The following is a 24,202-nucleotide window of genomic DNA, read 5'->3' as shown; positions in this document are numbered from 1 at the left end:
TATGTAGTTTGCCCATGTACAGCTAATGATTTGAGACACAAGGAAAGTTGCTTCGTCGCTCAGCTCAGCATGATAAATGCTGCTAAATTAAAACTGCTACAATTTATGTAGATTTTGTAGCTGTTTCTTAGGAGAAAGCGGGGGTTATCCGTTTCTAAATATATGCACGAAATTCTGCCATGCATTGCCTCCCGCGTGGATTGAGAAGTTACAAGTATAGTGATTCACATTTAAATGCTATCCATAAACTTTACTCGGTTTAGATTCCAGCTATTTGTCTCGTTGTGACAATTTAAACTGTGTGGGTGTGGTTGAGAGATGGATCACTGGAAATACGGGGATGACTTTACCACTGGACTTTGCGGGTGACTCGGTCGTTTGACCAAACTCTGTAAGTAAATTTCTCTCTCGACACTCCATCACTCATGATGACATTTTGATACTAAAATTCATCATAAAATGCACATAATAAAAAACAAACAAGTAAAATATTTGGAGCTTTATATGACATAAAAATGCAAATTGTACTACTTGTTACAAGTTTTGAAAGTACTCAACCATGCCGCAGGATTCGTATTGTTCCCAAATCAGCATACAAATTTGATCTAATAAATCACAAATAGGAATCCGAAATTGATGTCATTAGTTGAGGTACAGAAAGCTATACAGATTAAGTCGGAATTATTTCGAGTTTAGCATTCTTCTCACTACAAAATACCATCAGCATCGGAGGCCTTGAGTATGCACAGAATTTTAAATGCGGTTAATCTTGAGGTCTTCACTTGATGCAACAAAAACGCACGTTCATCCGTGTTTGGTGGTTTTATAAACTGGGGAGGAAAGGAAGAAGAAGAAGAAGAACTCGCGAAAATCAGAATTCAAGAAGCAGAGTAAAATCAAATCACGATCCCTGTGCGTTCAGTTGTTCATTCGACTTCAATTCAGCTCTCCCCATTTCTAGCAGCCCAACTCGGCAGACTCTGTCGAGTTCTGTCCTTGTAGGAGAAATGGAATTAGCAAGTGGGAGATTTAGCTTATTGACAATAAAATGTAAAGGATTCCTGTGGGTAGCATACGTATCTATGAGTAACAAGGGGAGGAGGAGGACGACCACTATATACTCAAAAGATTAAAGAGTTTAGTCAGTCGTCATATAATTTAGATCATTTATTTTCCAAGAACAGACTCGTGTGTTCATATGTACATGTAGCAGGAGAGATATTAATATGAGGAACGGAATTACGTCGTCTGTCTTCCCCCCTGTGCAAATTTACTTGGTTCAATTGGATTGGAATTGTGAACGGTGATGTCGGGCACCTGTATGTTAAGGGTGTCCGGATACCCCACACTTCAATCCCCACAATTCATACCCTTATGCGCATTTCGTTCCCCACAATTCGTGTCGACCATTCATTTTGATAAATGTGAAATAAATAGGATAAATGGCAGTTTCATCTTGCTTGTCGACATACGTATAAATTTTATTATTCAGTTCTTTATTTCTTACTTTTAGTAATTTAAGTTTGGATTATTGATTAAATTTTTACTAATGTTGAGAAGAAAGATGCAGCTGCCATTTATTCATCTTTTTTCTCATTTGTCAAAATGAATGGTGGGTATGAAATGTGGGGAATTCAATGTATTGGGCATGAAATGTAATGATTTGAATTGTGGGGGGATGAAGTGCCCTAAAACCACATAAAGGACCGACTACTTTCTCTTGTTCAATTCCAAAGGTACATACAGTTTTATTAACTGAGCGAGCTTTACCGTGGAACATGATAACCAAAAGAATCACACTCGGTGATACAATAAAGGTTCAGTGGGCTGAAATGAATTAGTTCAACTGCTCGAATTCAGTCACTTGATCTGCATACTTACTTACCCGTGTCATCGTTACCTACATACATACCTCTTCAGCCAAACGACAACACCATTTACGACACTTTTTGAGAATGTCGTCTAAAGGTGCGTTTATGCTTCACGTCACCGTCCCGTCCTCCTCCAAATCCGATTTTTTGATTGGCTGATTGAAATTATCACTACGACAATTAAAAATTTTAACCAATCAAAAAATCGGATTTGGAGGAGGACGTGACGGTGACGTGAAGCATAAACACCACTTAAGGCGGCCGACGTTTTTGTCATATAAGGAATCACCCATTCGCTAGCCCGTTAGGATCAACTCAATTGAACTATTATGTCCTCCACATTTTATAGAAAACTGAATCCGTATCAATCCCCATCGTACAAAGATTAAGTTTCCTTTGAGACTTGTGTATTTTCAACGAGAAAAATGAATGCGTCATTCAACATTCGATTATACAAATGTGTATGAAAGTACGTACGTATGTACATAGCACCCTACATAGACAAAATTGGCTTCTTGTACAGATACAGTGACTCGTTGTTGAAGTACATACAAAAGTGCACACACTGAATGCATTGCCAAATAGACGAGAAGTTAATGGCAATTGGTCAACCTTCGCTGGTATTGCCATAAAATTAAAACGAGTCATGTACAGATATGGAAGAATCTGACATCGTCTTTCTTAAAAGGAAACATTGCTCGTATCACATCGGACGTTGTTTATTATATCAATTCAATTTTGTTGCAAGAATTAACATCAAAGTCAAAGCGAGATCTTTGTCGTATTGTGTGACTTGGTGTGATTAGATTCTTAATAATAGAGCCAAGTTTACCTCTTTATGAGATGACGACGACTGAAAGCATAAGGTCGTCTCATTCCAAATACGTTTGTCGATAATTCCATTTTGAAACTAAGATGGTAGAGATTTTGCGGTAATTAAGCTATAACTCTAGACTTGTGGTAAAATTAAGAATGTATGGATTGCAGATTTCAACCTACTCTGGATTTGGACAACTGCTTAGTTAATTTGCTCACTTCTATGATTACAGTATTCCGTGCAAAATATACCAAATCGATATGCATATCAAGAGATACGAGACAATTTATATCGAAGGCTAAAAATATATCTATTTACAATATTTAAATTTTGAAAGCATATGCGCATAAATGCTCATTTGTTACGTCAGTGCCAGCTAAACATTATCATCGATGATGCTCGGATGTATGTATGAATTAATATTAATACAAGGTTGTCAATGTTCATTGTGTAAGAGCCAAACAGGGTCGAACGAGTCTGAATAAGACACTTGAACCTCTTTGTCTCGTTTTTATCTTTCTGCACACAATTGTAATCCAGGGAGGATGGATCGAATAAAGACACAAAGTTACTCCATCGCATTGCTGTCTCTGTTGAGATTTCAGTCTGAGAGAGACTAACTTAAGTGCCCTCGCCTCTTCCCCAGACCGGGTCGATTATTCACTAAAACATGAATTCGAGTTGAGTTCTTGGAGAATTTCAGTAGAGCGAAATCGAGTGAAATGAAAGAGTCAATTTCCTGTGAGAAAACCAAAAAGAAAGTGCCAAAAAATTCTTTCCTGACCCAGCGGCACAAGAGTTCTTCATCCACGACGGATATAATAATACTACGAGTACGACATCCAGCATTAAATGAAACATGTTGCGATGAACGCACTTAAAATTTAGCGGACGCAACGTTCTATACGTTAAATATTAATATTGGAAATTTTGAGAAATTTACAACACAGATTGCGAAATATGTATCATACAACCCGGCTCGGCCATCCCCATCAAATTCTATAATCCAACACTTTAAGAAACTGCAATCGTCCATTTGTCCCATGAGTCACCCTATGAGACATATTTTCCTAATATTCTCCACTGGATCAGCAAAAGATGCGTTTTGCACTCCAGATGTCACAATCTCATACAAATTATACGAAATTTTCTCTATTTATCCCTTTTAAAAAACAATGGTTCAAGTAATTCCGCATAGTTAGGCTGCAAAATTGGTAAAGCGACAACTATGAGAAGCAACACAGTCGTTTAAACTTATGATTCTGTTATGCTACATGGCTTTCTAAATTAAAAATTCAAACTAATCCAACTTCAACTTTTCAACTTTATTCTGCAAACTTTTTTCCCAGAGGAATTTCCCAATTTACAAAGACCTTTTTGAGGAGTCCTATCGTGGCGTGCACTCTATCTTGCGCGCTGTCATTTACATATAAAGCAGTCAATACGTCCCTCAACTACTGCATACTTTCTCCGTCTAAACTTAAAACTCTTCCTTCGCAAAAATACTTCTCCTCCTTGAACGACAAAAATGGAGACAACCAACCAATTCATTTTCCTTCCTCTCCATTTCACTATTTGCTCCTCTGACTTCAATTCCATTGCGAAAAGTGGAAAACACAAGCAAGCAAACTGAAAAATAAACTGCTGCAAAGGGACAACTTTTGGGCGAACTACTTCCACAGAGGATTTTCATAATAAATCAATAGAGCTAAAAACGCATTGTCTTTTTTTACGATACGGGCAGATCCAGCAGACATTCGCAAGTGTAACCATAAGCGTAAGGTACACATATCCATAGTTGCAAAAAAAGAAGGTTTGTCGTTTTAACCAGACAAGTTTGATTAGATGCCGGATCTTAAGTATATATGTTGCCTGAGGGAAATGATGCGGTTGATAGCTCATCTAGCAATCCCAATTCCATCTCGCTGCCAATCACCTTACACCACCGACCGCGAGTCGGCACGACCAAACAACCCACCAACTTCCTTTTCCGTCCATAGTGCTTCCGATTGAGAGAGAATATATTGAATTTGGAAACGTGAAGTTAACTTAAGAGCTTCTTGGTTCAAATCGAAATCGAATATTGCTCCCTTCAAGTAGAGCAGTCGTGCAGGGCACTTGTCAGCTAGAGAAGTACAAGTCTCTGATGCAGAGAACTGAAAAATAATCGAATAGATTTTCCCTTCTAACCGGATACGTACAAGAATATGATCTCAAAGCCACTATCACCACTACCGGTTTCATGGCTGTGTATTGAAAGGACACACGACCTATATCTGGGCCCCATGCGGGTTCTTATATATTTATTAGAAGACAAATTCTCCACCGCAATCCAAGTGAGAGGACGTATATGGACGGATGCAAGAAAGCAATTGACCAAACACAGCAAAAATCCTGATAAAAATAAAATCACCAAGGTGACCAAGTTGGAGAAAGCCTACTTTCTCTCACACACACACGCTGACATATGTACACATTCGCTTAAGTATATAAAAATAAGTATATCACACATTTCACTGAATTCACTGTTTTCGCATCAGAGAAAATCAGTAAACGGAAGAAGAAAAAAAGTCGTCTCATCATCGTACGTGATTCTTCTTGCCAAACGTTTTTGTCTTCTCACACTTATCATGAAATCGCGAATCGGTAGTATTCGTGGTACATCTTCAACAATGATGTTGCCAGATAAACGTGTAATCATTTATGTCGATTCGATTGTTCTTGTTACAACTCTCGATGCGAGCCCATGTCCTGATTCTAGGACAAATTTGACAGAGGAACAAATAGTAAAACATACAGTGGAGGAGATGAAAGTGAAAGTGTTTGAAGACGTGTTAGCCACCACCACGACCAACCTTTGAAGGAAAAAAAGATCTGAGGAAGGCTTGATTTCATTCCTGTGAAACCCGGTCGTATTGCAATTTTAAATTGGGGTTACTCAAGGGGAGAATCCTTATTTGCGCCAGTCGTATCTTATATCAGTGTACTTATCCCCTATGCACCAAAGTGCCCTCCACCAAAAAAGGAAGGGAGGAATACATTAGTGCAGTATAGAATAGCATTGTTGATGGTCTCCGATTGACGCAATGTAGTAAATATGTAGCACAATAGTCTAAGCCTTGGGCTACAGATTCGTTCGAAACGAAATCCTACAAAATTATGCAACCCTTGAAATTTGTGCCGAACAGAATAGAATTTCGTATTAGACGTTAACACTCCTCTATTGAACCCACAATGTCACCAGTACTCGTTGGCTGACAATTGTGTGCATGTTGTGTTTTTCATGGAAAGCTGCAAATAGAAATTGTTTAGATTGCGGAGGCTGGACAAGTTTACTAAAGTGAGCAATCATAAGAAAAGTTTGTATTTGCAGAATGAAAATGGATTATGCTGTGACAGCCTGAAATATGCTCATTCATAACCAACCTCACCAGGATCATGAAAATTTAAAATTAATGCTGAAGTTCATAATATATCATACTTTGTACAAGACAACGACAAATGCTTATACAAACGGCTCATCTGGAACTTTTAGAAAAAGTTTTGTGCCGGGAATTTATGAAAAGTTTAATTTATATCAGTGCGACATCATGTCGCAGTGTTTTACATTTTCGGAAAATTCAGGAACATTTGCATGCATTTGAAGCGAGCAGACGTGAAAGTTTAGGAAGTTGAAATGAAGAAAATTTTTTGATTCACGAGATGATTAGAAAGGTGAACTGGGCACCTGCTACACACACTCTTTGCCAATCTTCAAAATAAGTGAGAAGTCGAGACAAGATATTGGCAGTAAAAAACAAGTGGTGAAATAATCGCATAATTTCCATATTTCCACGAGACTACTATATTGTTCATATTTTACTTACTTTCTCCTTCAAGAAAGTGCACAATCTCACTTTTCATATGAGCATATAGTCTGCTGCTTGTGTAAGAAAAAACGCTCACCGTAACACGAAATGGTATCTCTCTCACTGATGCGGCAATAAATTCATGAGGACCCTGCTCCAATATTTCTTCGAGAGATTATTTATTGGCAGATGGGACACGAGGGCAAGGAATTTTGCCAAGTTGAGAATTACACGACTTATGATAAGAGCATGTGAAATCCGGCACATTCTCGTTTATAAAGTTGAAGAGTTTTATGAACTTTACCAAATCCAGATAAATAAATTTCACAAAAAATGTAGTGTAAATCCAATTCATTACTATGAAGTGTACTCCAAATTCCTTTTCTATAAGCCGTTATGCCATAAAGATCTTGAATCTTATTAAAAAATGTTTTTCATGGACAAGTTCAAATCGCAAAGGGTTAAATGTGAAAAGTATGAGATGAATAACGTTGCAATTAAAAAGAAAGTAATAAAAAGTTGGAAAATCGTGGTAAAAGATGAAAAGGATTCCTGTAAAGGGAATAACATGTGCACTACTTTTTAACTTTCCATTTGAAATTTCGGGTTTAATTATTGATTTCGATGATGATTAAGCTAACGAACGTTATTTGTGCTCCTCTCAGAACTTGATGTAGAATTGCATTGTAGTTGGATGCAGAGTTGCTTGTCATGTAGTGAAATTTGATTACTTTGTGTGGTTAGCTTCGCATGCATTTTTGAACCCAACGGAACTTTCTCTCATCAACTACTAGTCGATTACTATTACAACGGCTATGATTTCTCCGCTATTTAGGAGACCTTGAAAGAGATCTTCATGGCAAAATGAATACATACCAGCATAAATCTTGTACATATTTATTTATTAAATATTTTAATGATCATGTATGTAAAATGATAATAATGCTTACTCTGTGAATAAAATTTATGCTCCAATATTCAATAACAATTTATGTGCAAATATTACGTGTCAGATTAAGTAATTTATGCATGCATTCTTGAGTCTATTTATGCGACCTGGCAACATAATTTTAAATAGTTTAGCTAGTTTGCAGAAGAGGTAAGAAGGACGTTAAACACAGCTAAAATATAGCGTGACATTATGTACATAGCAACTCCGAGTCAATCAAAACTTGCATTTAATCTGTTGAAACATTCACGAACAAATCAGCTTTTCGCTACTTTCCAACTTTAATATAACCCAACGTGCCTCCTAGAAAACAATCACATTTAGAAAGTTCTGTGCTGGATTTAACTTGGCTTGAAACTCTGGTTTATGTAGGAGACGAGTACAATTAAAAATTAATGGAAATTGCAATATATAATTCCGTTCGTAGTCTTCTCCAAAGTTGTACTTTAACCATAGTCCATGTAAACGTTATCAGCTTCACCCCTTGTATTATAAGTGTCCCTGGAAGTTCAGTCTTAATGTTTGTTTAGTGTAGCTGTGCGAATGTATTGCAATTTAAATAATGCTGATTAGACTGAAATCTACCCAATTTCCTTCCCCATTTCTACAGGAAGTTGGTAGTTCAGAAATTCATTGGCACTGTGTCACTGTGTAAAATCCAAGAGAAACTAACCCAGCAAGGAGTAAGGATGAGAATATATGTACATAATTTCGTGGATAAGGGTCCCAAGCATTATGATTCTTATTGGTGGCTGCCATACATTCTACTAATCAAATCCTTTAGAGATTTAACTTCCAACTTTCCCCACTTCTCCATATCCTCGTTACGAAACGGTCATAACTATAACAGGGCACGTTAATTTAATTAAATGTGTTCTCCTCCGCAACTTGTCTCGTGTCTTTTGGTAATGAACTCGTACCCATTTCTCATTTTAACTAGACCACACCACAGTCACTAACCGGAGAATAATTTGATTAAATTTCCATAAAGACTGAACTAAAACTCAAAGAGCAGCTTTACTTACCCTGGGGTTTGTTTCTCCTTCAATTGAGCGTGGTTTCGATGCACGCACGGTGTCTATTCTACCCGCTCCCTGCCTCCCTCCTATTTAAATAGGATCCGAAAATGCAAACCACAAATGAAAAAGACACCACACACCGAATTAATATTCTAATGTAAAGAGTGATTCGACTGCTTTTCATTCAAATCTGATTCACATTCACGATCTTGTTGGGTTATGGAAGCGTTCACATTCTCTGAATGATGACGTATGTAAGATGAATGTGGAGAATAAGTATGATGAAGCTCTATATTTCTGAGAATGCCACAAATTATTGCAGAACAAATACCAACCAACTACCACACTAGCCGAGACCTGGTCTTCAACTATCCCATGAGACCACTGCCGACTCTACACTTGCGAATATGAGAAGAAGGCAAGATGATTAATGGCCAAGAGTCAAATTTGGAATCGCAACAACAATCCAATAATGACCAGTGCATTGCAGCAGGAGCGCAAAATCATTGGCCATCATTTGAGATTCTATCAATTGAGAATATGAAGACTTCACTCCTTATACGAGATGCGATGTGACATCAGTCAAGCGTCCATCCATCCACCATTCATCCCATTTACTTCTTGAGAATAATGTGACACGACAGGCCACATGCCAACTATCCACCAGCACACACTACACTGTTCCTTCACCCATACCATAATTAAGCAAAGTGACATATTTTTGCAACAAGTTAGTACTGACCAAGTGATAGTCGCGATGGATGAAAAACATCCATAATAGGAGTCAGAAGGGAATGTTTGACTTATCTGCCCAATTTGCAAGGCATGTTCAATTCTGCATCTCCTTGTACATCGTGATCCTCAACTTTTATCTTTATTGCTGCACCATTGCCTATTGTTATTTGATACCTTCTTCTGAGAATGCGAGCGCATAATGTGAATGATGATGAAAACCAATGTTATACTCTGCGTGGATTGAAGATTAAATTCAACCGTGAAATTGTTGACTTTCATAGTTAACGATGCGAGTCACAGCTAAATTACTGATTAATAAATGACTGTTTGGGTCAACGGTTAGGTTATTATGGTAGACTTCAAACTCGAGAAATGTTCTGGAATCGGGAGAAAATCAAGTTAACGGGCATCAGTATTCTAAGCAAAACAATCAAAACAACTGCACAATTGTAGCGAGAGGAAATTGTATTGCAGAGGAAATATCAGAGGTGATGGTCCCTCCAGTCTCTTACTTAAGTATATCACGACATAGCATCCTGCCAGCCAAGAATCCGATTATACTAAAGTTTTCTCTGAAGCATGAGAATCGTGAGAGACAAAGTTTGTCAAATCAAAATTTCATTTCAACACTCGCCCTGCAAGAAGATTGTGGCACTGCAGATAATATAAATGTTGACTAAACAAAGAAAGTTGTCTTAGTTTGTTTTAAGATCTGAATCGCGTTGTTTGGAGCAAGAGATTTAATCAATCAATCACACTGCAGCGTCTTTTGGGTAGGAAAGAGTCGGGGAATTCGCTCGTTTCTACGTACGTACGTACATACTCTGTAGAAATAGAATTATTGTGCTAGTAGTGAGACTGAAAAGGCCTTTCATTTATTTGATATCACTACTCACAGAATATTAGATAAAGTCCGTCTTTGTCGAAAACAAACTGATTTGTTTTGTGTGCTTTCATTCACGTCACAACTCTCCAAAGTCTGATGTTTCCAAATATTAATAACATTCTTCTCCTCCTCCTCATGCCTCCACATGCCCGTAGCAAAGCAATGATGATGAATAGCTCCACACACATAAAAAAGTTAACGAGTATAAAAAGCGATGGAAATCATCATCATCAACCCGACATGGTTTTATCATGTTGTTTTTTTTGTGGAAAAGAAAGTTGACAATCTATCAAGAAAGTACACGAGCGAGTGAAATTTTATCAATCTAAGTTAATTTAAATTTAGACGTTGTACATGTGTCAGAGTGAGTCTCAACAAATACCTCGAACGTATGAACCTGACTGCTTATCTCCGTGTATGTGGAAAAGGTGCATGATTTTGTGTTTTCTTTGCAAATTCCTTAGGAGAACTGACACTGAACACATTTACATTCTCCCTTTCCTCATTTGCTACTTTTTACAGGAGTAATTTTGAAGAGCAGTTTCTCCGTGTGTTCCACTTTCGGCATGACTGGGCGAGAACAATGCTCAAGTAGCTTCATGAATATTGCATGAAGCAGAGTTCAGCAGAAGAACGGATTCCGGCCCCAGGTGCACCACCTTTTATCCCTCCAGTCCAGTCAGTCAAGTGGTAAACCCCCCTCGTTCGGCTGCCTGTGTACTTTACTTCTACATGTCAAGTCCAACAACAGTGCTCACCTTTCTCTCCACCTGCACTTTGTCATCTCAGAAATTTCCGGGTGAAATTGCCTCTCGTAATAAATACTTGTTGTGTGCGTTACGCCAAATTGGCCAAATTACTTATTACTCAGAGTAGTGGATTCCACCCACCTGTGCATTTTACGCGTATTCCCTCCACGCATTCTACTAAAAATAGTTTGGCATCATCTTCTTTAAGAAGTTTTAAAATTAAATTTTTAATGAATAAAACACGATCCGAAATAAATATGCACTTTTCTCCTCTAAGGTGATCCTTTGACTTGAATGTTTTCACTTTGGGGAAAGTTTGTTGGTCTATTTCTCTTGTAAATTTTTAAATGAGCACTGAGAGGAGGAGGAAGAGGGTGATATGTAAACACGCTTTGAGGGGATTACTATTTTGAAGACGAAATGATGTTCATGTAGAAGAATAAATTTAAAACATCAGTCAGCCAGCTAAGTTGGAGCAAAATGATGGAGGACTCTTCTTCCGCCCATGGTTTGAGGATTGGCGTGGGATAAGCGAATTTGTTGGTTTTACTACCGCTGAGAATATCCAGAAGTCCGAACAGATTATTATTACAAATTGTTTTCACAAATTGCTGGTTCCTTTTCTTCTTGAACCAACCACGCATCACTTTACGGGAGGCATATGCAACAAACCTTGCGAGGTTAGCTGCACACTTAAATAGGTTCAAGGACTACCAATCTCAATATATTATTTATATCGTTTCCGATCTATAATACAAATCGTCGAAAGTTGAAACCACGCGAAGAAACACTATTCGACTGGACATCACTTTTCTTCCGACAACACAACCGGCTATGCGAAACCGGAAAAACTTTTCCTGATGAGAAGGTAAGTTGGAGTAAATTCTGAGCAAGATGTCCAAGACTCACGTCATCCTCGTGAAATGAAGCGCAGCACCAACTTTTACTTTTACTCTCACTACAATATCTTCCAACCTGCCATGTGCAGTAGTAAAACGAATCAAGCGAAACCACAAATTTCCATTTTTCTATTTTATTCAGCCAAGTTTGAGACAGCAAAAGGGTCGGTTTGCTTTGTATTTGTTGACGCTGCTTCTTGCTTTGCTGACTTAATTCGCTGACGAATCTTCAACTCGATCAGCACCGAAACCGAATTGAGTTAAATGCAGTCATACTGCAATTGAGGAATCGCTGCGCGAAAACCAACGCTAAACTAAGAATAGAATTCGGGATGGCGGATACATAACGTAACTTATCTCATTGCACTTCATCCACCTCGCGTATCCGTCTTTCCGCTCTATCACTGATAATGCTACAGACGAGTAGACGACACAATGATGAGCAACATACCTTCCTTCCTTCATTCTTGGTTCAATCTTCCTAGTTTTACATAATGTCAGGATTACGAAACACCAGAGCAGCAGCAGCACCACAACGTCACATGTAGTGGAAGGAGTAGGGACATAATAAATGGGCCCATTTTAACAACCTGTCTTAACCTTAGAGTTAAAAGGGTGAGCCTGAAATGGCAATTTAAGCCAAGGCGAAAGTAGTACTTTTGCATCAAATATAGTTTTAATTAATATAAATTGATTGATTATACGAACCTGGAGAAAAGTGGGATTCGTACCGTAGCCCTACACAATTTACAGTTTCCACTAATGAGATTTGCCATCTGAGGCTCTTTTGTAATGTGCGACGTATGACTAACCACAATGTTGTTGAAAGCATAGGCCTAGAACTGGCGATAAAAACGATTACTCTTTCACACGTTAAACCCCAGCAAATGACACGCCTTGCACTACATGCATTCATGGACGAACTCGGAGATTTCGACTCACGTTGTTTTGAACTCTCGATCCAATAATAAGGGAATGAAATGAAGCCCAGTAGCGGCATAAATTACCCACGTTCACAGATCTTCTGCGAGCATATACGTACGTACCGGTCTTAGCGATTGGTAAGTCCGGAAGCATTAGCAGGAATTAGCAAAAGTTTTCTACGCAGCGTGCAAAAGTGTATTCGATAATGTTGTAGCTCATCTTATCTTATTTTCACTAAGTGGAAAATTCGTGCATATATTGAATAAATGTGTAACGCTCTCTATGCAGAAATATAGGTTAACGGAGACTGAAATCCGTCAAAGTAAATTAATAGTCCGAAGTTGTCGCGTAGAAGGTCTCCTTCATTATTTCACTCAACCCTAATGACGTTATGTACAGTATAGGCCCTGTACTGCAAATACTAATTATAATTGGTCGAGGTTGCTGTGTTCCAAAATAATGGGAAGAGAAAAGGATTTGTGCTAAACCTTCGATGGATTGTTTCCCATCAAAAGTTTAAATGAACTTGTTGACGTATGAAAAAGTTAAAAGTTTAGAAGACGCACAAAAAAATACGAGTTTACTCACACAAGTTTACTCCCATCCAACTTTTCACTTTACCTCCGATGCTATAGGATTTGGTTGGATTCTCGATGCACAATAACAAGCTGCCGGCTATGACATGTATTTTTTAAGAGACGACAATACGTTTAAGCAACTAGTTATATGAAGATCCTCAACTAGAAACTATGTATAGAGCTATATTCGCTATTGTTCATCAAATATTTTAAGAATTCTTACCTCCCAGTCGAACACCACTGCACGTCGTATTCTTTTATTCCATGTATTGTACTCCGCTCAATAATAATAGAATGGTCAGCACCTGTCCAGTGTAAAACAAATAGATCGGAATTGACGCAAATAATTCGCCACGACAAAGTTGTTGCGACATGAAGAAACAAACTCATGAAACTATTAAGCTCACAATGTGAAACATATATTTATGACATATGTGTGTACATACATAGTTTATTGGAGTGTAGACTTGGCACCCCAGACTTCAACTTGATTACTTGAACAATAAAGGTGTAGTGAAGGGGAGGAATTCTGAAGACTTTTCCTTGACGAATGAATTCCAGATGTAGTAACTCAATTTTCGTGGTGTGAACCTGCTGCAAGAAGACGGATGACTACATGAAATTGTATTGGGTGAAAGTACACTATTTTGTTGACTGTTGTTTGCTATTGGTACGTATGGATTAAATGGAAATCCACAGGGCTTTCAGTTTCTAGAAACTTTCACTGTAATTCATCACTTTGGTTGGTTTCTATCTGGGGATAGAATTGCAGACGAAATTGCTTTCCACGTAGGTACACATTTCTTGCATAGAAATTCAGCTAACTTTGAAATGTAATCTGGATTTGGTTTAAAATTCGTAATCAGATGTAGTTGGCAGTGGTCAGTCAGAATACTTTTGGATAAAAAGCGAAAGCTCTGCCGAATCTCGACCACTGGTCCACTAAAAATTCACTCAAACTCAATTGAATTCAACTCTCGGCGTGGATTGGAATGGCGAGCGGATTACTGATGCATCACATCACTGACCTGGAGAGAGGAGTGAAATTCGTTTCGCGATTTGTACATTGATTCAATTCCTTTGTGAAACGAGTCTATAAAGGAGCAAGCTGCTTGTCGAATCGTAGAATTTTAGGGTTATCATTATTATATCTGCACAGCTGATATGGTCCTTCTCATTTAATTCGACTCTTTCAATTCCTCAACTCATGCATGCAAACTCGGGCTGAACTTTGCATTAAATATGATAATATTTCATATTTCCAGAATTGGAAGCACTTTACTCTCCCACTTTCCCACGCCTCGTGCTCATACTTATTATTTACCTTTCGTGGTCCTGATTAATGGTATGTTAATATTAATCCCGACCATGGAAATATATCAATGTCTATCTGTCACCGAGTTCCGAATTTTGTAATCCTTTCTATTACTTGCTTTATTGATTACGCCTGCTTTTCTTCACCATTGAAGAGGAAGTCTTTTCTGCCTGGTGGTGGTGGTGGTGTGGTTGCCGGTATCAGATAAAAAGTGGCTCCTCAATTGATTGCACTCAACCACCACTTTCACTTTTCTGTCCGATTTCTTTTAAATGAGGGATCGAGAAAGCAGTGCTGGAAGAGGAAATGTATCCAGTGTCAGGCAGGACAAAACGACGTCTGTTCTTTGTCTCAAACCAGTCGCCGAGTAAGGAAACCACAACACACACACTTTGTCCCTCACTCTCAAAGCAACACACATGAGGAAATGGCAGAAGTGCAGGAGAAAGAAGCTACTTTTTGTTTTCTCTTGAAGCAATAATCACATTGAATTGTGAGTTTCTTCCTTGTCTTCTTCTTCCCATCGTGGCATTGCGTGTGCACAATGGAGAAAGTTGTACCGTAAATTGCTACTGTTATGTTCTATCTTACTTTCCCCTCGGAGATCCTCCTTAACCTTTCCCCAGGAATTGTGATGGTCGTATTATGTAATTCTGACGTTTCGCGTGGGGGGAAAAAAGAGTAGGCAGTGATCAAGCAGGACCTTTTTTTCTATCTCTATCTCACTATTCCACACCGGCTTCGTCGGATTTAGGCTGTGCTGGAGAAAAGTGAAAGAATCACTCCGGGAAAATGCAACCAACTCGCTCACTCTGCTGCTCACCGTCATACAGTTGCTTCTCGACTGTCCTCAAATTCCCAGGAACTCCGTGGTCCACCAGAAAGAGAGAAAGCAGAGAAAGCTGGCTGAGCAGGGAAAACGGCCTCCTCGTGTGAGTAGTCTGGGCTTGAGCTAGATTCCGATCCGAAACTCTACTTTCTCTCGCAACGTTCGATTTGTGTTAAGAGAGAGAAAGAGAAAGTTGGATCGGATCTGGATCTACACAGACTCCACATACAGGAGACCGACCAGTGTACATTTTTCCTCTATAATTCTCTCGTTACGTTTCTTTACAACCAACTACCATCACATAACAGGACTATTCCGCTTCCCGGTCTCATCCCTATCTCAACACACATACACATCTTTCTTTCTCTCAACTGGTATGTACTTACTCCACAGAGCATTGCAATCCATCCACACATTCTTGCGCCATTATTTTCTCTAGAGCTCAAGGGGAACGTTCATTACAGTTGCCATACACTACATTTGCTTTCCAAATCAGTGGCTTTTCGACACCAAACATGACAATCTTGCCCGAAATATGATGGTAATGCGGACAAAAAAGCGAGAAATACACGTGCAGTACACGACGCGATGCTTTTGTTTCATGGTGCTACATCACTGTCTTTGCAGAGAGAAGTAAATAAATACATGAGCCGATTCTAAGCTACTGGCCAACGTATGAATGCAGACACGAATGAAAGTAAATAATCCTTCGTCTGCAGATGTTGCTGTTGAATCCTGTAACAATGACAGTAAAATTCGCTTGAAACCCGTACTAATTGGCAACTCTGAACGATCACAATTGTCATAAGTCCAGTTCAAGGAATTTCAGCGCAAGAAGGCAGCAGACCCTTCCAACCGACTTATGTATGTATAGCAGTGTCCTGTCGTTCGTGTCTTCGCATTGGAAGCTGAGAAGCCGACGGAGCAGCTTTCACTCCACAGAGCTCAGCTACTACGTAGGCTCAATTACTTTCGAATGTCATGATTCTGCACAACATTACACTAAACTACCACCACTTTCTATTTCTCGGTCCAGTCCAGTGGTCCTTTCCTCTACTTTGCTCACACGTTCGACATTCCCCATTCCGCTGGGTTAATGTTGTATTAAATTGCAGGTCAGAATTGCTTTTATCGCAATAGTAAACGACTCTACCAGCCGACTATCTAAGGGTCGCAAGGGTCAAGCACACAATGTATGTGCTGTAGACGAGCAATAACGACCGTTTCCCTATTGACAATGGTGTTCAGCTACGCAATTTATCAAATCAGTGTACGTATCAGTGAGGAAAAAAAGGCGTTCGGAGTTCTCTTCAGTCAGAGGTTTATTCCGACCGGTCCTTAACACGAGACCGAAAGGATGGGATGCAATGAATCCCAAAATGGGAGATAAAATTCGTATGGAGAAATTAGTAGTACAAATGCAGAAGTGTAACATTTTGTATATTGGACAGGCGATCCATTTATTCCAGTAAAATGTCAGCGGTAAAAGTAATTTGTGCGATTTTGCGATACTTTTTACTTTTGAATTTCACTCACCACCTTAAAAACTTTAGTCATGCATCCCACGCCACTACGGTTCACAGACCCAGTTGGGAAGATAAATTATAAAGTAGTGTCTTACGTAAATTTAATGACATACAAGACCCATACGTCTCGTCACATTTTGTTCAATTTTACATATATTTCGTACATTCACTTAAAATAAAACACATATTTGCATCATGCATAATAAATTAGAATTATCATGATGCAAGGTCACTTCCTTCCATCGCTTAAAATATTCTCCTTGATAGATAGCACAACCTCCATGCCAAAAAAAGTAGAATTAAAATTGAATCATAACAAATGATATAACTTCAAACGCTGTTGTATTTTACGACGGGTGTGTTTTGCATATTATTCGCTTCAGTAAACCCGATTTATGTAAACGATAAATCACAAGGAAGTTGTGTACAACTAGCTACAAAAGTTTTATACCAGGCCAAAAGTGTTACCCAACTACATAGTTATAATCTCAGACTGGTTAAACTGAATGTAATTCTTTGTATAGTTCTGCGTATTCCAAATTACCCAACATGGCGTACCGGCCTGCTATGAAAGTATTACAAATGTTGTCTGATTTTCTTCCTTGGACTCAATAACAGATCATCATAAAATGAGAAAATGACACAGCGTTCTATATAGTTTTCTTAATGAGAAGGATATAAAATAGAGCATAGGCAATACACAATCTTAGAACCCTTGTTATAAACGGCAACAAGGGATGTATAACATACAATACGCTTCAATTTTCTAATAGGGCACATAAAATGGGATGAGTGTGTCAGTAGGACTAGAACTAAAATTCTTTAAACTGAGGTCACTTATTAATTTAGTATGTCGGTCACAATCATTGTACAATTGTTCAAGGGTACCAAATTTAAAGTAAGAGAAATTTTGTACCATATTAGATGAAACATATTATTAATATAATCCGCATATATTGACAATAAATGACAGCAATAAACATTCTTCTGATTGACACTATTAATTTTCTGGTACAAGTTATTTCTATTTGTAATAAAATTAATGATTTGCCAATAAAAGTGGGCAATGTCCAAAATTTTCTTCCTGCAAGTGTAATTGTTCCAGTAATGGTTTTATTGTTGGTTGGTTGAACTCAAACGTCAAGAATGAAGATTTCTGTTTAAATAGCTGCATCATCAGCCCTCGGTGGCAGTAAGCAACGAGGTGTTTCGAATAAAAGGCCATCATAAAAGCGATAAAGAGGACGACAAGTGGAACAGAACACTAACAAAATACCTACAACGCGATTATATATTTTTTTAGCATGGAGAGATTGTACGGCACTTTACTCTTCAGCAACTAAAATACATACAACATGAATTTTGTAAAATACGTTATCAATGACTTTAGGCGATTACATCAGGTATTAAATAAAGCTGGAACACACGAATTTAACGATAATTTTCATCCTATACAGAGATTACATTTTTAAATTGTGGAAAAACTGCATCCACGAGAATATATAGTTTAATCGTTAGGAAGTTATCATATCTAAATTTTCTCGAGCTTATTATATTTACTTGTAACAGAAACTTCAGTGGCACCAAACGACAAGTTGCCGCAGTTGAATTAGGCAATTCTTCATCCTTCATCTTGACGGAATTCTTTTCATGACGACGGACGTAAACCGATTAAAATGGCCAAAATGAGAATGACTATCGGGATTATATAACATAGCTGGACCTGTAAAGTAAAATATAAAAAGTTTGTAAAAATAAACAACAAACCAGAACCATATGAACATTAAGGTAAAAAAACTAATAGCATTCAAGTACTCAGGTAAGTATATTACAGTAATGCGTTATCTAGTAAATCTATTATCACCTTTGACTGGTTAAATAGCGTATCTTGTTCAGATCGGAGCTCCAAACATTCCCGACTAAGTTTTGCACATGCAGCCGAACTTTCGCTGAACCTGTGTTTGTACACTGCGAGCTCTTCTTCCGTGGATAATAGCTGAAAATGGCAATGAAATTTGAATTTTTGAATTTCGCTTGCGAAAGATAAATGCGAAAGATAGAAAGATGCAAATAAATTTGGCTTACCCTATCCTGAAGATCTGATGCAACGGAATCAGAGCTTACGCTCGAATTCAGTAGATCACTGCTTACATTGAAAGATTGGAGAGCACTCCTGTAGTACACAGAAAATGGTAATCATTATACAAAGCCCACAAATTAAACTTGTGCCATGTATTATTATGTGTGATTATCTATTCTTACGAGTTTGAAGTAGCTGAATCTTGAATTGTTTGACAAGCCACCTCAAGTGCAATATTATGTTTCTGTTTCCCTCTGTTGAGATCATTCTGGCCGACTTTGGGACTTTTCAAGGCACGAAGTTCACCTATTGATTAAGTTTTAGAGAAATGTTACATTATAACAGTTAAATATCAGACACTGAATGAAAAGCTCTTTGCAATGAATACCTTCCAGAGACTCAATTAGCCTCGTTTTAGTTTCAAGTGTCTCAGTTTGACTCATAAACTTGTCACGCCATTCTGAATCTTGTTGCTCGAATGTCACCAATTTCTCCTGGGCAAAACATAGCCGAGATACAAGCACGGAGTTATTTTCAGACACTCCTTCAAATTGCTTCTTGTATTTCTGAAAGAAATATAATCGACGATTAAAATAATGGAAAATTATTGTATATTTTACATAATTAAGTTAAATTTAATTTGTACCTCAATGTCAATGGCACAAGCACTATACTTTTCTTGAAGGTTGTCGAATTGACGTTTAGCTAATGAGGCTTCTGATTGAAGAGCTTTGATCGTGTCCCGGGATTCCTCCAACAATTCTGATATGACAGGATAAACAATTGTTACACAATACTCGAGAGAAATATAATGCAAGCCCCATTTAAAAGAAAACATCACAAACTACATACGTATAAATATACAGATAATATACGAGACATGAAGACAAAATATTAAACGTCAACTTAATCACAGTAGCACAGCATTTTGCAGGATTCGCTTTGATGAATCTGCAGATGAAGTAGAATGCAGAATGCAACATTCAACGCTTAATTCAAAATACCATCTCTGACCTCTTACAAGAAGTAGTTTACATTTGCAAAACTCATACTCCGCAGCTACTTCCATTGTCAAACTATCTAGGCAAATAACATTCCAAAGCAAAATAAAAATAAAATATTAAAAAACACGTGCAACAAACCCAACCAACTACCACTAATTCCCGGCTACTACATGAACACTTATTGAATATCCCTTTTGCCCCAATAACCCGGGTATACGCATACGTTAAATAATCAACGTATTAAATTACGCAAAGGATATATACATACAAAGAGTATGCTAAATTAAATTATGCCAATCACCCAGTTGACCAAAATTATAATATTCGTACTTTCAACGCCATTGGTTGCATCCGAATTTAATCGGTTGACGTGGTTTTCGGCGTTGATCTCGTTCAACTACGGAATGTTAAATAAAACAACTTTTAAATTTATCACAATTTTCGAGAAATGTGTTCAAAGCCATTCAAATTATACCTTTTCCGTTATGTTGTAGTTGTTCTTTATCGAATCATCTCCATGAATGAAATTCTTGATCTGATGAATTTCGCCGTCTACTTTCCCAATTAGTTCAGACAAATATTCAGAAGGCTGGCTTTTGTTGGAAACAGCTTTCAAATCTTCGAACAGAGCTGAAAATTCCAATTTAAAATATTACTTTTTTGTCAATCATTATTATATATTTATTATGACAAAATGGGGGGAAGGACATACTTAAAATTTGACTGAGTCTGGCTTGGATTTCTTTCTTTTCAAGTTCTGCAGATACTAACTGAAACGTCATGCTCTCAACGTCACCTGATGAAATGTTAAAATATGGTTAGAAAATATTGACAAAACGTGGTAATTGCCTAATAACATAATTTTGGTACTTCATAAAATTGATATTATTTTTACCCGTCTTGTTTATGTCAGTATTTTCGGTAATTTCTTTGGCTGTTTCCCCGTCGGCTAACTCGTCGTTTTCTATTAATTTGTTACTATCGTTCTCTGGAAGAATCACTTTCGTGTTATCATTATGTGCTGTTAAGATGACGGTTCTCGAATCAATTTTTGCAATTAAAGCATCAATGATTTTTTGCTTTTCTAATAACAGATCTTCGCCTTCTTTCAACTTTTTGTTAAGTTCTTCAAGTTCTTCTTTGTACTTCAGTGTTTGCGCTGCAATTTCGTCTTCCAGTTCTTTAGATTTTTCTTCTGCTTTTTCAAATTTGTCAGCGAGTTCTTGCAATTCATCATTGCGTTGTTCACTCAACTGTTTATAGAGTTCCTTTTCCTTTAGATAAGTTTGTATGTTTCTGCGAACGACACAAAAATAACATGGTTACACACAGAAAGTTTAAGTCATCATTTATACTAGTCTGAAAATTTAAATTATTACTTTTCTAAGTCGTGATATTTTTTAGCAATGTCCATCTTATCCTGCATAGATTTCCGTAAAGCTTCTTTAGCAACCGTTTGATATTTTTCTTTGTCCTCTTGCAGTTGAACTATTTCTTCTCTCAACCTCTCGTCTGTCATGGACTGCGTAGAACGAGTTTAATCAGTCAAAATTCAAGGTATCAAATAACTCAAGGTATCAAGGTATCAAATAAATACCTTGTGAGAAGTTTCAAGTTGGCGTTCCAATATGTCAATTCTGGTCAACAGTCTGTCTTCTTCTATCATAGCCTTCCAGTTGCTATTAGCTGATTCCTTTGTTGCCAACAAAAGCTTTGTTATTGCTGCCAATTTGTGTTCAATCATTTGCTCCTTTTGCATGCCTTCCTGTAAATTGATACATGTGCAGTTTAATTTTAAAGTTTACAAAATTCCTTCATTCAACCCAGTGATATGTAATAAAGAATGGACGAACCTTAACGTAACCATTTAACAAATAAATATCCTGCAAAGGGGTGTTGGAAGCCTTATCGGGTAATGTTGTGGAGGAACTGTAAAAATAATTACCAAAACATAATCTACATAATGACCAACGAAACAATGTATTACATTTAGTTAGTTTAGTTACCTAGCTTTAGCTTCTTTTCCATCAGGCAAGAATAGTTGCAAATTTGCAACTATACACCCATGTGTTACTGTAGAGGATAAGCCAAGAGCTTAATTTAGTTTAATTAAACTAAATTAGATTCACCTCAGTAAAAATGACTTCACATGCACTTACATTTTTTATTAACTTCCATCACATCGACACCAAACTGGACAATGTCACCTGAGCAGACTTCTCTTGGTGCAGACTCTTCCGAACTTTTACTCAACCGTTGGTTGTTGACAAAAGTTCCATTACTGCTCTTTGTGTCTTGAAGGAAAAACTGTGACAGATAGGATATTCAACAGTTAATTTAAATATCAATACAAACAGCAAATAAGTCGATGATTTAATTTAATTACACGGTAGCAACTAACTACCGTGAGAAACTCTTACCTTTCCGTTTTCATGCCACAGTAAGGCATGATTTCTAGAAAGGACTTTGCAATCAAAAATCGCATTATTTCCATTTGGTCTAGCTCTGGCCACGGACCGTCCAATTTTAGCTGGCTGATCCAGGATAAGTGTTCTTTCCTAAAAATTCAACAACAATATGAATGCATATCTTCAAAATTGCGCATATTTACATCAAACAAACAACTTTTAATGTACGTTGACACACAAACAACGGACGGAAACGAAACCCGTTTAATCCCATCCTCCTCATCCTTCCGTTTCAATTCATATTTTCACACACCCTTCTTCAGCCTTACCTGAAATGGATGGGAATTAGGCCGACAGGTGAGAACTGCCTTGGCTGCCATTCTGAAAGTTCCCCCACCACCTGAACCACCCCCGACGGTCACACAACTGGACGTCGACTGTTCCGAGTCTGAGGAGGATCCGCTCATCTCGTCCTCGGTCAATTTCCTCATCACGGTCACGACAGGAACGGGTCGTCTCCACACCCCGCGAATGCCTCCTCCTCCTCCGCCCCTCGGGATCGATGTCCTCCCTCGCCTTCCCCGCTCCCCACCACCTCCTCGTTCACAATCTTCCCCAAACAGTCAAAACATTAAGTTTTACCACTAATTTAATGACCAATCAGCGTATTATCGTTTCGCATGATCAGGTTACGCCAGGTTAAAGTCTAAAAAACCATTATCACTTGACACGACTGAATACCCTGTCAGCAGTGTATTTCTGTTCCTAAAACACCTCACATTTTGACTCCTAAATGAACAACACAAAGAAAAATTCACAAACAATGCGATCCGTTCGTTCGAAAAGAAGGTTGGAAAAGTTGAAGGATTTTCATATCAGTTTGATTTTCATACCAGTTAAAACCAAGTTTATGTACAATTCTAATTTTACGAGCAACTTTAACTTTAGTTTGATCCGATGTTAACCAATCATCAAATCAAGTGTGTATGTATAAAAGCAGCAGCAGGAGCAAGTAACAACAGGAGTAAAGTTTTATTATAGTATTTGTGTAGTGTAGAGATAGAAGAAGTTGGCTCATTATACAATTTTGCTCTCTGTGCCTCTCTGCTGCTGCTGCTGGGAGGGGACGGCAGAGTTTTACCATGTTTTTTACTCCCCTCTTCTAGCTCACCCAAAACCCACATGTTCGAGACAACCGCTCCGCCGAGGCAGGTTCTAGCTGTCCTCAATCCCATTTATCACTGCTTAACCAGCTATTTATTCTAGCTTGCGAGCTATTTATATGTACGACCACTAAATGATCGATGGATGTTGAACTTGAGTTGGGGAAATATCTGTTGTTTTTTTAAAATGCAAACATTTCTTCATATCTGTTTTAAAAAACATTTGAATTTGCCCAAACTAAACAAGAGTCCTTGAAATTTATGAAAGGCGACAAATAAATTCAACTAAATTGCAGGCGTCAAGTCTGGTCCGGAGAATGCGAAAAGGTCAAAGATTATTATATCTACTAGAGTGTAAAATATGTGAAAAGAAAAACCTACCGTCATAGTAGTAGTGAAAAATGGTAATTTTTTTATCCATTTTCTGCCACCCCAATTAAACAAAGAAAACAACTACGTGGTATGAAACGCAGTTAAAATCGAACTAAAAGGAGTGCGACGGATATTATTGAGCAGCTATTGAAATATATCATGGACAACAGAAGGAGAACACATAATACGGTTCAATTCGTTGCTAGGTTTCAATTTGCAGTAAAAGCCAA

General features: G+C 37.9%; 2 protein-coding genes across 6 annotated transcripts in view; both read right to left on the bottom strand.

Annotated features, from left to right (window-relative positions):
• The window catches only part of LOC110851458 (filamin-A), a 47,529-nt gene extending 38,671 nt beyond the window's left edge, over positions 1-8,858 (bottom strand). For 3 of the 4 annotated variants that reach the window (XM_035852554.1, XM_035852555.1, XM_035852557.1), the window contains exon 1: positions 8,511-8,858. The gene's annotated coding sequence lies outside the window, so the exon portion shown is untranslated. The remainder of the gene's footprint in view (positions 1-8,510) is intronic. The other variant, XM_035852558.1, reaches the window with a different exon arrangement.
• A 7,990-nt stretch (positions 8,859-16,848) lies between these two features.
• On the bottom strand, positions 16,849-23,511 carry LOC110851122 (sarcolemmal membrane-associated protein). 2 transcript variants are annotated; one of them, XM_035852851.1, is made up of 17 exons: positions 22,767-23,511; positions 22,450-22,587; positions 22,189-22,336; positions 22,036-22,123; positions 21,883-21,958; positions 21,627-21,794; positions 21,409-21,551; positions 20,925-21,325; positions 20,742-20,825; positions 20,505-20,659; positions 20,360-20,426; positions 19,672-19,787; positions 19,414-19,591; positions 19,208-19,331; positions 19,031-19,118; positions 18,810-18,941; positions 16,849-18,668 (listed from the first exon to the last, which is right to left on the bottom strand). In XM_035852851.1, exons 1-17 carry the CDS (start codon positions 22,926-22,928, stop codon positions 18,594-18,596), a joined length of 2,343 nt encoding a protein of 780 aa, XP_035708744.1. In that variant the 5' UTR covers positions 22,929-23,511; the 3' UTR covers positions 16,849-18,593. The 2 variants fall into 2 exon arrangements, with proteins under 2 accessions (XP_035708744.1, XP_035708745.1); XM_035852852.1 differs by having other exon boundaries at positions 22,036-22,102; positions 22,767-23,510.
• Positions 23,512-24,202: the final 691 nt, after the last annotated feature.

The sequence above is a fragment of the Folsomia candida genome, unplaced genomic scaffold, assembly GCF_002217175.1.
Source record: "Folsomia candida strain VU population unplaced genomic scaffold, ASM221717v1 Fcan01_Sc006, whole genome shotgun sequence".
In the NCBI taxonomy this organism is placed as follows: Eukaryota; Metazoa; Arthropoda; class Collembola; order Entomobryomorpha; family Isotomidae; genus Folsomia; species Folsomia candida.
Note: the sequence above shows the minus strand (reverse complement) of the source record. Positions and strands in the feature narration are given on the sequence as shown.

Bases quoted from the DNA above. Each gene is read 5' to 3' on its own strand.
- LOC110851122 (XM_035852851.1), bottom strand. From the start codon at position 22,928: ATGAGGAAATTGACCGAGGACGAGATGAGCGGATCCTCCTCAGACTCG. The intron at 21,795-21,882 runs GTTCGTCCATTC...ATCAATTTACAG, and splicing joins TGTTAAATGGTTACGTTAAG to GAAGGCATGCAAAAGGAGCA. The intron at 18,942-19,030 runs GTAAGCCAAATT...TGCCATTTTCAG, and splicing joins CATCAGATCTTCAGGATAGG to CTATTATCCACGGAAGAAGA.